At 40.0% G+C, this 14,662-nt stretch overlaps 1 protein-coding gene across 3 annotated transcripts in view; it reads right to left on the reverse strand.

Moving 5' to 3' along the window:
- Rfx7 (regulatory factor X7) overlaps positions 1-14,662 on the reverse strand; it is a 104,442-nt gene that overhangs the window by 42,567 nt on the left and 47,213 nt on the right. For 2 of the 3 annotated variants that reach the window (XM_045160240.1, XM_004662492.3), the window contains exon 2: positions 2,867-2,900. Coding sequence is in view for 1 of the 3 variants with exons in the window: in XM_004662492.3 (XP_004662549.1) it covers positions 2,867-2,900 (34 nt within the window). In the remaining 2 variants the exon portion in view is untranslated. Of the gene's footprint in view, positions 1-2,866; positions 2,901-12,484; positions 12,503-14,662 lie in introns of those variants that run through there. The other variant, XM_045160239.1, reaches the window with a different exon arrangement.

Consider the following 14,662-nt stretch of genomic DNA (forward strand, 5'->3'; position numbering starts at 1 on the left):
TTCTCAATGATAAGAAATGAGTAATCTTCCAGTTTATATCCCATATGTGTAATAAAATGGACAGAAATATAAACAATTTTTTTAACCTAAATCTAAGAGTGTCACTTGCTTTACTTGTGAAAAAGAGGTAACAAGATTACTTATTTCTTAGGGCTATTGTGCAGCAATAAAAGGTGAGATAAAGAGAGAGGGAGAGAAGGAAGTAGAGCAAGAAGGAAGACATAAAGAAAAAGGGGAAGCTGGGCGTGGCACGTGTCTTTAATCCCAGTATTCAGGAGGCAGAGGTAGGAGGATTGCCATGAGTTCGAGGTCACCCTGAAACTCCATAGTAAATTCCAGGTCAGCCTGGGCTAGTGGGAGACCCTACCTCGAAAACAACAAAAAAGAAAAGAAAAGAAAAGAAAAGAAAAGAAAAGAAAAGAAAAGAAAAAGGGGAAAACATCCCTTCAGCTACTATGTTAGAGAAGATTAGAACTGATCAAGTTGTTATCCTATGAATGATTCCCACTTAGCCACCTATGTGGAAGCTTGCTAATAAAAAAAAACAAAACAGAACACCACATACTTATCACAGCAACAGGCACAAACAAACAAAAGGCATCAGCTTATACAAGACAACTCAATCTTGGATAAGAAGAGTTCACAAGGAAGGAGGATTTCTGCGGTGAACTCTGGAATCTAGCAGCACAAAGCCAGGAATGCTCAGAAGTCTCTTGGGTGGAGCCCAGGCTCCCAGGGAGGAGGCCAATGCTTCTCCACTCTTTTTTTTTTTTTTTTAATTTTTTAATGCTTTTTTTTAAAAATTTTTTATTTATTTATTTGAGAACGACAGACACAGAGAGAAAGACAGAGAGAGGGAGAGAGAGAGAATGGGCGCGCCAGGGCTTCCAGCCTCTGCAAACGAACTCGAGATGCGTGTGCCCCCTTGTGCATCTGGCTAACGTGGGACCTGGGGAACCGAGCCTCGAACCGGGGTCCTTAGGCTTCACAGGCAAGCGCTTAACCGCTAAGCCATCTCTCCAGCCCTTTTTAATGTTTTTATTAGCATTTTCCATGATTATTAAAAAAATCCCATGGTAATTCCCTCCCTCCCCACCCCCCACACTTTCCGCTTTGAAATTCGCTTCTCCACTCTTGTAGTCACATGCTTCTTTCACACACAGTGACAAGTCCCACTAGGTAGCCCAGGCTGGCTTCAAACCCATGACCTTTCTGATTCCACCTGAGTGCTGAAATTATGGGCTTAGCCACCTTACCTGGCTTCCCCCACACATTTAGACATTTAGAAGACTTTTTAAATTAGTCTTATTGTGGCTTGAAATCTTAAAAGCTGTAACTCAAAGACCAAAGTATATTATGGTAGCTAAAACTAACATCAAGAATGTTAAACGCTGTCGGGCATGGTGGCGCACACCTTTAATCCCAGCACTTGGGAGGCAGAGGTAGGAGGATCGCTGTGAGTTCAAGGCCACCCTGAGACTACATAGTGAATTCCAGGTCAGCCTGGGCCAGAGTGAAACCCTACCTCGAAAAATAAAAAAAATAAAAAAGAATGTTAAAAACTGAGCTGGGTGTGGCAGTGCACGCCTTTAATCCCAGCACTCCGGAGGCAGAGCTCTGTAGGAGGATCGCCGAAAGTTTGAGGCCACCTGAAAGTACATAGTGAATTACAGGTCAGCCTGAGCTAGAGTGAGACCCTACCTCAGAAAACCAAAAAAGAATTAAAAAATAAAAGAATGTTAAAAGCTTTATTTTTTTTACAGCAAATTCTAACAGAGATCCACAAATATAACCTAAATTCACACTATCTTTGTGGCTTAATTTTTAAAAATATTTTTATTATTTAATTGACAGAGAAAGAGCGTGTGTGTGTGTGTATGTGAGAGAGAAAGAGAGAGGAGAGAAAGGATGGGTGGGCCAGGGACTCCAGCCACTGCAAATCAACTCCAGATGCATGAGCCCCCTTGTACATCTGGCTAACCTGGGTCCTGGGGAATCAAATCTGGGTCCTTTGGCCTTGCAAACGCCTTAACCACTAAGACATCCCTCCAGCCCCCTGACTTCTTTTTTTTTTTCATTGACAGCTTCCATACTTACAGATAATAAGCCATGATAATTCCCCCCATCCCCTTTTCCCTTCACAAATCCACACTCCATCATATCCCTCCCTCTCTCCATTAGTCTCTCTCTTATTTTGATGTCATCATCTTTTCCTCCTATTATGAGGGTCTTGTGAAGGCAGTGCTAGGTACTGTGAGGTCAAGGATATTGAGGCCAATTTCTGTCTGGACAATTGCATTGTAAGCAGTACTACCCTGCTTTTGGCTCTTACGTTCTTTCTGCTACCTCTTCTGCAGTGGACCCTGAGCCTTGGAAGGTATGATAGAGATATTTCAGTGCTGAGCACTCCTCTGTCATTTCTCAGCACTATAGTGTGTGGCTGAATTCTTAAAGCATAGCAACCAACACAAGAAAAAACAGTCATCTAACAAACCACCAAACATCATAAAATCTTTAAGCAAAATCTTATTATTAGAATAGAAAGATAAATAACCATTTAATTAAATATTTATGCAATCTTTTAGTAAAAGTCAACAAGGATTCAAAAATATGCAACTGCTTCACATTGTGATTTCAGTATTGGTGAGACACAAGAAAATAGTTGATAGCCAATTCTCCCTCAAGGGCTGTAAATATCAAATCTTATCCACTCATCTTGAGTTATATTCACAATCAATACTTAATGATATGTTTTAAAATGAGGGACAGCCCATCACAGAGAACATTACATTAGATATTTAATGGTATATTTTAAACCAAGAAAAACGTCCCATCACACAGAACATTATGTTAAATTTTCACTCACCAAAATGCAGTCCACTTTAGATTGTACAGTTTTGCTAAAAGAAAAATAAAAGTTAGGTTAGTAAGAATAAACATATTAAATACATGAAATACTCAGACAGGGCAGTCACCCTTAATATGGAAAAAAAAAAAAAGCTTATTAAGATTAGGCATTGTACCCTAAAACAGTGTCTTTCACAAAGTCTATTTCGTACTCACTTTAATAAATTCAAGTCATAAGCTTGACAAAACATTTTCTCAGTTTACTGTAACAATCAATTGTTGTTACACTATACTAGATATTTTAAGTTCATAAGGCTGAACAGTACGTAAGAGCAGGGGTATTACTATGCTTAGAAAACTGAACCTAAATTGAACTGGTACCATAGAATCCCATATCCTGGAAGTTAGACTTAGGAGAAACCCTCAAGAGGACCTTAGAGAAGCACCTGAATTGAATGACCCTGGAGAGGGTGAGACAAAGCCTAACCTTAAATTTCTCCTATTTCTCTTTCTTCTCTGTCTTTTTCTTTTCCCTTGGCACTGGTGTGTAATTCCCTGTACCAAGATGTGGTTAACATCCACAATGAGCTGTTGACCAGAGAGACCTATTAGATCTCTCAAAACAAACAAGACAGACTTCTGCCAGAGCACTTGATTACCCACCCAAAATTAATGTTAAGACCCTACTGCTGAAGACACCATATGTTGTCAGCACGGACCATGGAGAGACCTGGTTGGCATCCAAAGGGGAGCCAGTCCCCAGACAATTAGCCCATCTAGTGCTGGAAGGTGCTACATGAGTTACTGGGGGAAAGTGGCCAACATCTATCCAAGCAACTCAAAGTCTAAGTGACTCAGAAGCAAACAACCTGATGTGATGTTAACAACTGTCATTTGGATTTTGTTATGATGCCTATTAAAATACAAATGTAAATAAATCATGCAAAATATGCAGAGGTAGTTTATACACCAACCACGTTGGGGCTGGAGAGCTGGCTTAGCAGTAACAGCATTTGCCTGCAAAGCCAAATGATCCTGGTTCGATTCTTCAGGACCCACATAAGCCAGATGCACAAGGGGGCACATGCATCTAGAGTTCATTTGCAGTGGTTGGAGGCCCTGACGTGTCCATTCTCTCTCTAATAAATAAATAAATAAATAAATAAAATATTTAAAAAACCAAGCTATCTTCCATAAAGACCTACAGCCAAATAAATGTATATAAATTTTTATTATCTGCCTTTATACATAGCTGTATGACTAAGTTATCACGTAAAAATCAGTAGTTAAATCTCATTTCAGTAATAGAATCAACATCAAAGCTTTATACCTGTTCTCAGACTAAGTTTCCAACTGAAAAACAACCAAGTATGATGAGACTAAGATTACTTTCAGAATAACTGAAAACAGTAAGAAAAAACATACCTAATTTTAGGAAAGCAGGACTGAAATTTCCTTCTCATAATCCTATGAAAGACAGTTAGAGGGTTTGACATCTCCCATAGGGGCCACTTGTACAGCACATCATTCCTGACAGACAGTGAACAAGTTTCTTCATACTTATCTCCTATGGTACCAGTAGTACAGATCAGAGAGGATCCAGAGGTTAGGAACTGCTGCTGAACTACTTGTATCACAAGCCTACTTTCCTGCACTGTGTGCTGTGGGCCACTCAAAAGAGGGAGTGCCACAGGGGAATCTTTGTGCAAGCCACACTAGTCTCTTGTACCCAAGTTTTTACCAAAAAGACAGGTCTCTGCTGCCTTTCTGATCTCAGGTACAAGTCTGCTCTTAGTTCTTTCAGATGCAATCACACAGGCCTCCATGCCAGCTGTGAAGGCAGAGCAAAGTCTTTCTGCTGGCTTTTTTCCTATTGGCTTCTAAGACTTTTCCCATCTACTTCTCCCTTCCCTTCCTTTGGGACTTCATATCAGAATTCATTCTGACTTCAGCATCTAGATGCTTCCAGTCACTGCTGTTCTTACCACCAGTCACAGTGTGCGATTCCGGTATTTACTAGCCCTCTTCCTGACCAGCAGGCACATCCACGAGAGCAGGCTCTGTCAACAACCCACATTCTTTTGTCAGCCTCATCCCTGGCATAGACCCAGCAGAACAATGACATGGATGTTTAAGGCTCTTTGTCCTTCTATACACCTCAGACCATTTCCCAAAGGCAACCATCATTAATCTAATGTGTAACTTCTACAGTTATTCAATACTGCATTAAATACACAAATATCTGAGTGCAAATATGATTGCTGTGATGTTTTATCATGTTTATACATGTCATCACAATAGGCATATTCTGTAACCATTTTCCAACTTTCTGAGGCCCATTCATGTTCATATGCTTTGAAGTTCACTAGTCTTTACTTCTGAAAAATTTATTTGTCATCAACTAAAAGATGATACTCTACAGTTATTCTGCCAACAATACTGGAAAAAAATGTCCTTCTATATGGCTGCTGATAATTCCCATTGTCCTACCTTGGGCTATTGATATTGATATATGTGATATACATATTCAAGACTTACAGTGAGCAGGAAGTCGTATTTTTAAATGCCATTCTCCCTAACTGCTAGCATTGTTGTGTACACAGAATATGGACGAATCCAGTGAACATTATTCTAACTGAAATAAGCTACTCAGACATACAAAACTTTATAAATTCTAAGACATTCATCAAACTCCAAACAGGCAAATTATAAGGAGATGTATAGATACATCATGGCCAAAGGATGAAAATGTACAGATAAAGACTAAATCATGGGCTGGAGAGATGGCTTAGCAGTTAAGGCACTTGCCTGCAAAGCCTAGGGACACAGGTTCAGTTTCCCAGTACCCATGTAAGTCAGATGCACAAGGTGACACATGTGTCTGGAGTTCATTTGCAGTAGCTAGAGTCCTTGGTACACTCATTCTCTCTCTCTCTCTCTCTCTCCCTCTCTCTCTCTCTATCAAATAATTTTTAAAAAGTAAACATTTGAAAATTTAAATTAGAAAAGACCTCAAAATTGATAAGAAAACTAGTTATCTGGGGATGAAGGAGTCAGAGGAATACACTTGAAATAAACTATGTTTTGTCATTATTCTCACTGATTAAAATGAAGAACATGCCTGAACAGCAGGAAAACTGTGGAAATACATTCACCACTCAACACAAACCCAAGATGCATTTAAGTCTACACTTAAAACATGTCAGGGGCAGGCGTGGTGGTGCACGCCTTTAATCCCAGCGAGGTAGGTCTCCCTCAACTGTCTCCGCCTCCCACAGAGCTGTTCCTTTGGAGGGTTACACAATGACTGGTTCTATGCTTCCTTGCTTCCTGCCCACCTGGATCAGTATGTTGTGATTCCAGAAACCTGAGCTTGGTAACACTGCTGGAAACTGCATGGATAGAAAGAGAAGACAGGTTGGCATGGTGGCACATGCCTTTAATCCCAGCACTCAGGAGGCAGAGGTGGGAGGATTGCCGTGAGTTTGAGCCCACCCTGAGACTATCTAGTGAATTCCAGGTCAGCCTGGGCTAGCGTGAGACCCTACCTCAAAAAACAAAACAAACAAGCAAACAAACAAAAAATGTCAGGCTGGAGAGATGGCTTAGCAGTTTAGGCACTTGCCTGTGAAGCCTAAGCACCCTTGTTAAGATTCCCCAGGTCCCATGTAAGCAAAAAGTGATGCAGGTGTGCAAGGGAGCACATGCACACAAGGTGGTGCACCTGTCTGGAGTTTGACTGCAGCAGCTGGAGGCCCTAGTTGAAAAGTTTTTATTATGAAAAATGGGTTCTATTAATTTTAAATGCAGATTTTTATTTTTTGGTTTTTCAAGGTAGGGTCTCACTCTAGCTCAGGCTGACCTGGAATTTACTATGTAGTCTCAGGGTGGCCTCAAACTCATGGTGATCCTCCTCCCTCTGCCTCCCTAGTGCTGAGATTAAAGGCATGTGCCACCATGCCCAGCTTAAATGCAGATTTTGTCCAAATGATAATTAACACTTAACTTGCCATTTTTCCTAACTTTTGACATTTTCTAAATTGTTAATAATTTATTACATTTGATATGTATGAAACTTCTGATTTTAGAAACATATTACTTCAGGGCTGGAGCTGTGGTTTGGCGGGAGAGTGCTTTCTCTGCACGTTCAAGGCCTTGGCTTTGACACCTAATACAGTGAACACACACACATACACACACATGAAAGGAAGAAATTACTTCCATAAATACTTTAATGAAATACTACAAAACTAGTATATTGTTTTAAAAACAATAAACTGTCAGTACTGTGATTCTCCTATGACCTCAAAACTATTATGCTTTTGGAAAATATAAACCAATGATTTTCCAAATCTGTCAATTCAGATTTTCATATTAAATCATATCATCAAAATGCTATAACCTCACCCCTTAATCCTAGACCAATAAAGCAGGTAAGAGGTAGACACCAGTAAAAGCATGAAAAAATGAAAAGCAAGAGAGTATATTTTATTTCTTTTTTTAAAAAAAGCAGTGTGACTGTGGGTTAAAATAACTTTCTTGCCTACTGGGTCTACATAAAAGAGATAGTGCATTTCAGAAAATAAACCAAAAGACCCTTAATGTAAGCCTGCTTTATGAATCACAGAAACACTTTACAAGATGTCACAGCACAGTTCCTGTTCTCCAGATGCAAACATGGCACAATGGAGTCACAGTGCGCACGCGCGCACACACACACACACACACACACACACACACACACACACACACACACACTACATCATGCACACCACCAGAAAAGCCACACATGGTGGAGCACGTCTGCATTCTCAGCCAGGAGGATAAAGCAGGAGCATTGCCATCTTGGGGCCAGCCTGGGCTACCCAGGAGAAGGTTCTCCAAAACAGACAGACTGACCGAAATCCAAAGTCAAACTAAACCAAAGCAAACCCAGCACATGTGGAAAAACACTTCAATGCTTGTTCTTGCATACTAGAAACATTTCAGGATCTTTATTTCCCCAATTTCAATCAATGATTTAAAAGCCATGTGTATGCACGTGTTCAAGTGCAAGCATATATATGTACATGTGGAAGCCAGACAACTACCTCAAGTCCCTCAGGAATGCTATCCCCCTTCAGTCAGGGACTCACTGAGCTGGAGCTCATCAAAAAGGCTACACTGGCTGCCAGCAAGCTCTGGGATCCTCACCGTCTCCACTTCCCCGGTGCCAGGATTACAGGTGTGCCCCACTACCCTTGGTATTTTAGATGGGTTCCAGGGATGAAACTCAGGTCTTCATACTTGCGAAGCAAGCACTTTAGTGACTAGGTCACCTTTCTAGTCCCTAAAACCTTGTTCAATGTTACTTTATTACTATTATTATTTTTTTTTTTTGAGTTCTCAAGTGTGAAGTGAGTGACTTAATTCCTACACACTTGATTCAAACTTGTGTTGTTGCAGGTAGAGAAATACTTGTGACTACTGTACTACATTTTACCCATGAGAGATCTGAGGAAGGGAAAGTATGTTGTCATGTATCAATTATCAAAAAGTCCTGTGTTATAGCCTTGTCAGGATAAGTTAGACAAAGTCATAGCTTCAGGGTCTGTGAAATGAATATGAAGAATCTGTTCACTATCCTTTGCCTAAAATGCCTGGGGCTGGAAAGTGTTTTGGATTTCAAAATTTTTTTTTAGATTTGGAGTAATATGCATGTATGCATGTATGCGTGTGTGTGTGTATATGTGAAATAGAGCATACATCTACATGAAAAATTCATTTTATTTTTAAAAATGTACACCTTATGCACGTGTCCTAGAGGGCATTTTATACATACCCTTAGTGCTCTCTTTTAAGATCATGACCCAGTGCACAATGTCAAATGTGGGATTTTCCAACTGTGGCATCAACTGAGTTGTTTCAACAATTCAAGATGTTTCAGATTTTGTAACATTTCAGAATTTTGACTCTGAGGTTAGGGAAGTTCAACATGTATTTACTTATACGTTGGCTTGCTTATAGGAGAGCACATTAGAGTCATTTCCTAACCATTGCAATGGTGAATTATTCCAAAAAATTAAAAAATTAGTAAAAAATATGAAAAATAAAAATACCATGAATCAAACCACACAGATATTTCAACTCACTTTGCCTTAAAAAAAAAAATAAGTGGAATGTGTTGGTAAGGATGTGGAGAAAATGGAAGCTCTACAAACAGCAGGTTGAGATGTAAAATGGTACAGTCTGAGTACATGCATCAGAAATGCTTAGAAGCAAACTCCTAGTGTGTGGAGTGCACCTACAGAGCTCACCTGTTGTCAGTGTGTGGATGAGCAGAGAGCTCATCTGCTGAGCATCTCCATGACCTGAAACTGAACTAGGATCCTAAACTGGTTGTGTGCTCATGGTTGGGGTTCCAGTGTGCAGCTGCTCCGGGGAACAGCAGGATATCCTCAAAAAAGTTAACACAGGATGAACAAGTGGTTCAACAATTTCACTCCTGGATATGGACCCAAAGAGATGACAAAAGGTATTCACCTGCAAACAAATGATTATAGCAGCACTCTTTCTAAGATCTAAGAAGCTAAAAACAATCCACATGTCCATCAATGAATGGATACACAAAGAGAGGCAAATTATCACCATGCAGTATTATTTAGCAATGAAGGAAATAAGTGCTAATACTTGTCACAACATGGAGGAACTTAAAAACTTTATGTTCTCAGCTAGAGAGATGGCTCAGCAGTTAAAGGCACAGAAAGCAGACTGGTGCTGTGAGGCTTGTGGAGAGGGAGAAACAGGAGTGACACAGGCAGCGTGACTGGAACCAGAAGTGATAGTTATACAACCAGAGCACATTTATTAACTTCCTTAGATCATTTTGCCTTAGTATAAAGTAGTTAGGCTCATAAAACTAAGAAAATGATACAGCACATATGTGACAGTGATACTACAAGATTACATTAGCTGGTTATATGATAGCCACTTTAATTAGTTTAAGTATTCTCCAAGATGCACACATGAAAAAATTTCCAAATGCTACATTTCTCAGTACTTTACTGTACTGTGGAGGAAGTCAACCTATTGGCCTGTAATTCTCAATGGGACGCTGATGGTCTAGGTGGCATCCTTCCTACAAGTCTGCTCTGTGCATATTGGAGAGTTGTCATCCCTAGATGATATGTACCTCTTGCAGGTTAGGGCTCTTCTCAGACACCAACAACTTCAATTGTCCCACAGATTTCCATGTGTTCCTGGCTGAAAGCCATAACACTAGACTGAAAATAACAACCTTATAAGCCATGTGTTGAGTCAGGCTAAGACATTCCCCCAAATGTGAAAAGAATGGTCTACGAGGCTGGAGAGATGGCTTAGCAGTTAAGGGGCTTGCCTGCAAAGCCTAAGAACACATGTTCAAATCTCCAGGTCCCACATAAGCCAGATGCACAATGACACAAGCCTGCAAGGTCACACATGCGCAAAAAGCCCTGGTGTACCCATTCTCTCTCTCTCATAATACTACTACTACTAATAATAATAATAGAATGCCTACAAAAGAGTCATTTCAAAAGTTCAAGCTTCTTTAGGAATGGAAGGTGAAGTTTTTGCTTTTGACACAGGATGTTGAAAGACTTGTTAATTTTATTATAAATCAATTCTGCTGCTCTGCTTTCATCAGAAGAATGAACTGTTATCATCAGGTAATTTGTGACCTGATGACTGATCATTCCAATAAAAAAGAAATTCCAATGCCGCAGTGACAGTGTTTCATTCACCAATTCAGTGAATTGCTCTCATTGTTTTAAATTCCTACCAAGTTTCAAAGACAAAGGAAAGTTATTAAAGATCAAACATGATGAGTCATAAAATAGCCAAAATGCAACAGCCAATTAAATGTAATAGATTCCTTTTTAAAAATACTATTTTTAGGGCTAGAGAGATGGCTTATTGGTTAAGGTGCTTGCCTGTGAAGCCTAAGAACTTATGTTTGAATCTCCTGGAACCAGGTAAGCCAGATGCACAATGATACAAGTGCACAATGTCGCATATGTGCACAAGGGGGCACCCGAGTCTGGAGTTTGTTCGCGGTAACTGAAGGCCGTGGCATGCCCATTCTCTCTTTCTCTCTCTCTGTCTCTTTCTCTCAAGTAATAAATAAACACTCTGTTTATTTATTTATAAGCAGAGAAAGAATGAGAGAGAGAGGGAATATGCACACTAGGACTTCCTGCCACTGGCAAAGGAACTCCAGAACCATGTGCTACTTTGGGCATCTGACTTTACAAGGGTACTGGGGATTTGAACCTGGGCCACCAGGCTTTGCAAGCGTCTTTGACTGCTAACCATCTCTCTAGTCCTACTTCTCATTTATTTATTTATTTATTTATTTGGCGGGGGGGAGAATAAGTAGATAGAGAGAAAAAGCACACCAGGGCCTCTAGCCACTGCAAACAAACTGCAGACACATGTAACACCTTGTGCATCTTGCCTATGTGGGTACTGGGGAATCAAACCTGGGTTCCTATTATTTGCAAGGAAGCCCCTTAACTACTAAGCCATATCTATAACCCTCTAGCCCTAATTCTTATTAAATGCTAGTGGAAACTAAATCCAGATTAAACCTTTCATTTACAGATATAGAAACAAAGAACCACAAAAGGAAAATAGTGTGTGCAAGACCACACATTGAGTTTTTCTTGTTTGTTTTGTTTTTCAAAGTAGAGTCTTGCTCTAGCCTAGGCTGGACTGGAATTCATTATGTAGTCTCAGACTGGCCTTGAACTCACAGCCATCCTCCTACCTTTGCCTCCTGGGTGCTGGGATTAAAGGCATGTGCCACCATGGCTGGCCATATTGACTTTTACTTGGCCCCATTACCCAGTATCAGTGCCATAGCTCCACCTCATAACTGTGTCTCTATTATACACTGGATGTTTAAAAGTAATATTGTTATTTATTTATTTATTTATTTATTTATTTATTTATTTATTTATTTGTAAGCAGAGAGAGATAGAAGAGAGACAAGAGAGAATGGGCGCACTAGGGCTTCTAACTGCTGCAACTACCGACCAATATTACTTATATGGACCATTTATTTCTATGTACTACACTTCAATATTTGATCCAAAAGAAAAAAAAGAAGTCATTAATGTAATGTCACTGTCCAATTATCCTCCACTTAAACCCAGGAACCACAGTATGTTTCCTATAATGAGACTGAAAAAGATGAAAACTAACATAATAGTTAATACTAAAATTCTCTCTTACAACAGATTCAAGAGCTGGGAAGATGGTTCAGTGGGTAAGAGCACTTGCAACACAAAGGTAAAGGCCGGAGTTCAATTTACTAGCAACCATGTAACACGTTATGCATACCCCATACCTGTAACCCCAGTGCTGAGCAGGGGTGTTGGAGTGGCGGGGGGGGGGGACAGGAGGACTGCTGGGAGTAGCTGGTCAGCCAGTCTAAATTAAGGGGAAAAAGGTTCAAAGAACCAAAGTGGAAAGCTTGACCTAAAACATGTTTAAATCTAGAAAGTAGAAGGCTACTTAAGGAGATCAAAGAACTGAAAGATAATCTCCTCAATGCTCAAATGATACTTTGGAGAAAGACTGATATATTTAAAGGCAGAGATAGTCTGGATATACTCACTGGTAAAGTCCTTGCCTAGTATGTTTGAGGCCTTGTTCAACCTGTAGCACTGCAAAGAAGTAGAATGGTGACCAATGAGAACAGGGGAATTACTTTCCTGATGATTAACTTAGGTCTAGGTGTTTCAGCTTCCCCTGTGCCTATAACATCACCCCATGTAGGAATGGCTGGTAGTAATTTCTCCTTGGGATACTTCAGAGAGACGTATAGGATGAAAGATCCCTTGTGCGTAGTAGGTCAAAAGTTCTCTCCCCCCCCACACACACATGTGCACAAAACCAAAAAGTTTTTTTTTTCCCCTGAGGCCAAAAGCTTTAAGGTTCTATTCAGGACATATCAATTCATGGAAACTATCACTCTCACTGTAAATGAGGAATGCAATATGGGCCACATTAGAAATCTTAAATACCAGCTAGCGACAATGAGCAGCAAAAGAAAAAAACCAAAACCATAAAAGGTTATTTTCGCATAATCTTTTATTACTTATTAAGATATTACCATTTTAGGGCTGGAGAGATGGCTTAACAGTTAAGGCACTGCCTGCAAAGCCTAAGGACTCAGGTTCAATTCCTCAGTACCCACATAAGCCAGATGCACAAGGTGATGCGTGCATCTGGAGTTCATTTGCAATGGCTAAAGGCCCTGGTATGCCCATTCTCTCTCTCTCTGCTTGCTAATAAAGAAAACATTTAAAAAGATATTACCATTTTAATATATAATACCAATGTTTTTAATATTTTAGATATTGACACTGAGTCATTGAAGCCTAGCTTGTATTTTCATTTGCAACACATTTAAATTTGACCCGTATTTCAGGTGTTCACACTCACATAGACTCAAGTAAAGGCCAGGGCCACAGCATGGCTCTGCTCTCTCCAAATCTTTACCCAGAGTGAATGTTTGTTCAGAAGTGTCAGAGAAGAGAGAACATACATAAAGCTGTGAGTAGACTGCCCAGACAATCTTCACAACAGTTACCCTGAAGTTGTGGGAGACCTACAAATTGTGCAACTCTACTGGGCATGAAGCATCTTAATTTGTTTTTTCCTGAGAACGAACAGGTCTGAGCAAGTTAAAACAGCCTTGATGATCTTATTTTTTATGATGCCTGATTATTTTTTTGCCCAAGTTTCTACTTGCTGATTTCTCTCAGTAAACTGCAATATAGATATACGTGTGTGTGTGTGTGTGTGTGTGTGTTTAACATACTTACCTTTTAAAATTATATCCAATTCTTTTTGGGGGGGTTGCTTTTAAGGTAGGGTCTCACTCTAGCTCAGGCTGACCTGGAATTAACTATGTAGTCTCAGGGTGGCCTTGAACTCACAGTGATCCTCCTACCTCTGACTCCCAAGTGCTGGGATTAAATTAAAGGCGTGCACCACCACGCCTGGCTTAAAATTATATCCAATTCTTATCTGCCAGTTTATGACTTACTCCTTCACTCTTACTACTTGACATGTTTGATTACCCAAACCTCAAAACTGGATATGTGTCCACATGTTTTCACTAGAGAGTGCTACGGTATGTTTAAGAACTAATACCAACTGAACATATATTTCTTTCTAGAAAGTAGATGAGGGGGAGATGGCTTAGCAGTAGGTGCTTGCCTGTGAAGCCTAAGGACTCATATTCAACTCTCCAGGTCCCATGTAAGTTAGATGTACAATGTGACACAAGGTTGCACATGTGCAGGATGGCAGATTCATCTGGAGTTCAATTGCAGTGGCTGGAGGCCCTGGCACACCAATTCTCTCTCTCACTCTCTGATTAAAAAAAGAAAGGAAGGAAGTAGATGAGGGCAAACTTTCTAGGTCATTTGATGAAGCTAGCATTACCACAATATTGACAAGCGGCAGAAACACACATCAGTAGAACAAGACAGAGAACCTGGAAATTAACCCACCCCACCATACTCAAGTGATTTTCAACAAAGGTGCAGATACAATTCAATGGAGGAAAGAGAGATTTTTCAACAAGTGCTATTGTGGTAACAGGACATCTATACATTAAACCTAAAATTACCACATACTTCAACAGTTCCACTTCTGAATATTTACCCACAGCAAGTAAAGCAAATACTTGGATACTGATGCTCAGAGCACATCACTTATGAAACAACCCAAGTCTATCAATGAGTGAAAGAACACAAAATACAGTACAAACCAACACAGAATC

Source organism: Jaculus jaculus, chromosome 10 (genome assembly GCF_020740685.1).
Source record: "Jaculus jaculus isolate mJacJac1 chromosome 10, mJacJac1.mat.Y.cur, whole genome shotgun sequence".
Taxonomy (NCBI): Eukaryota; Metazoa; Chordata; class Mammalia; order Rodentia; family Dipodidae; genus Jaculus; species Jaculus jaculus.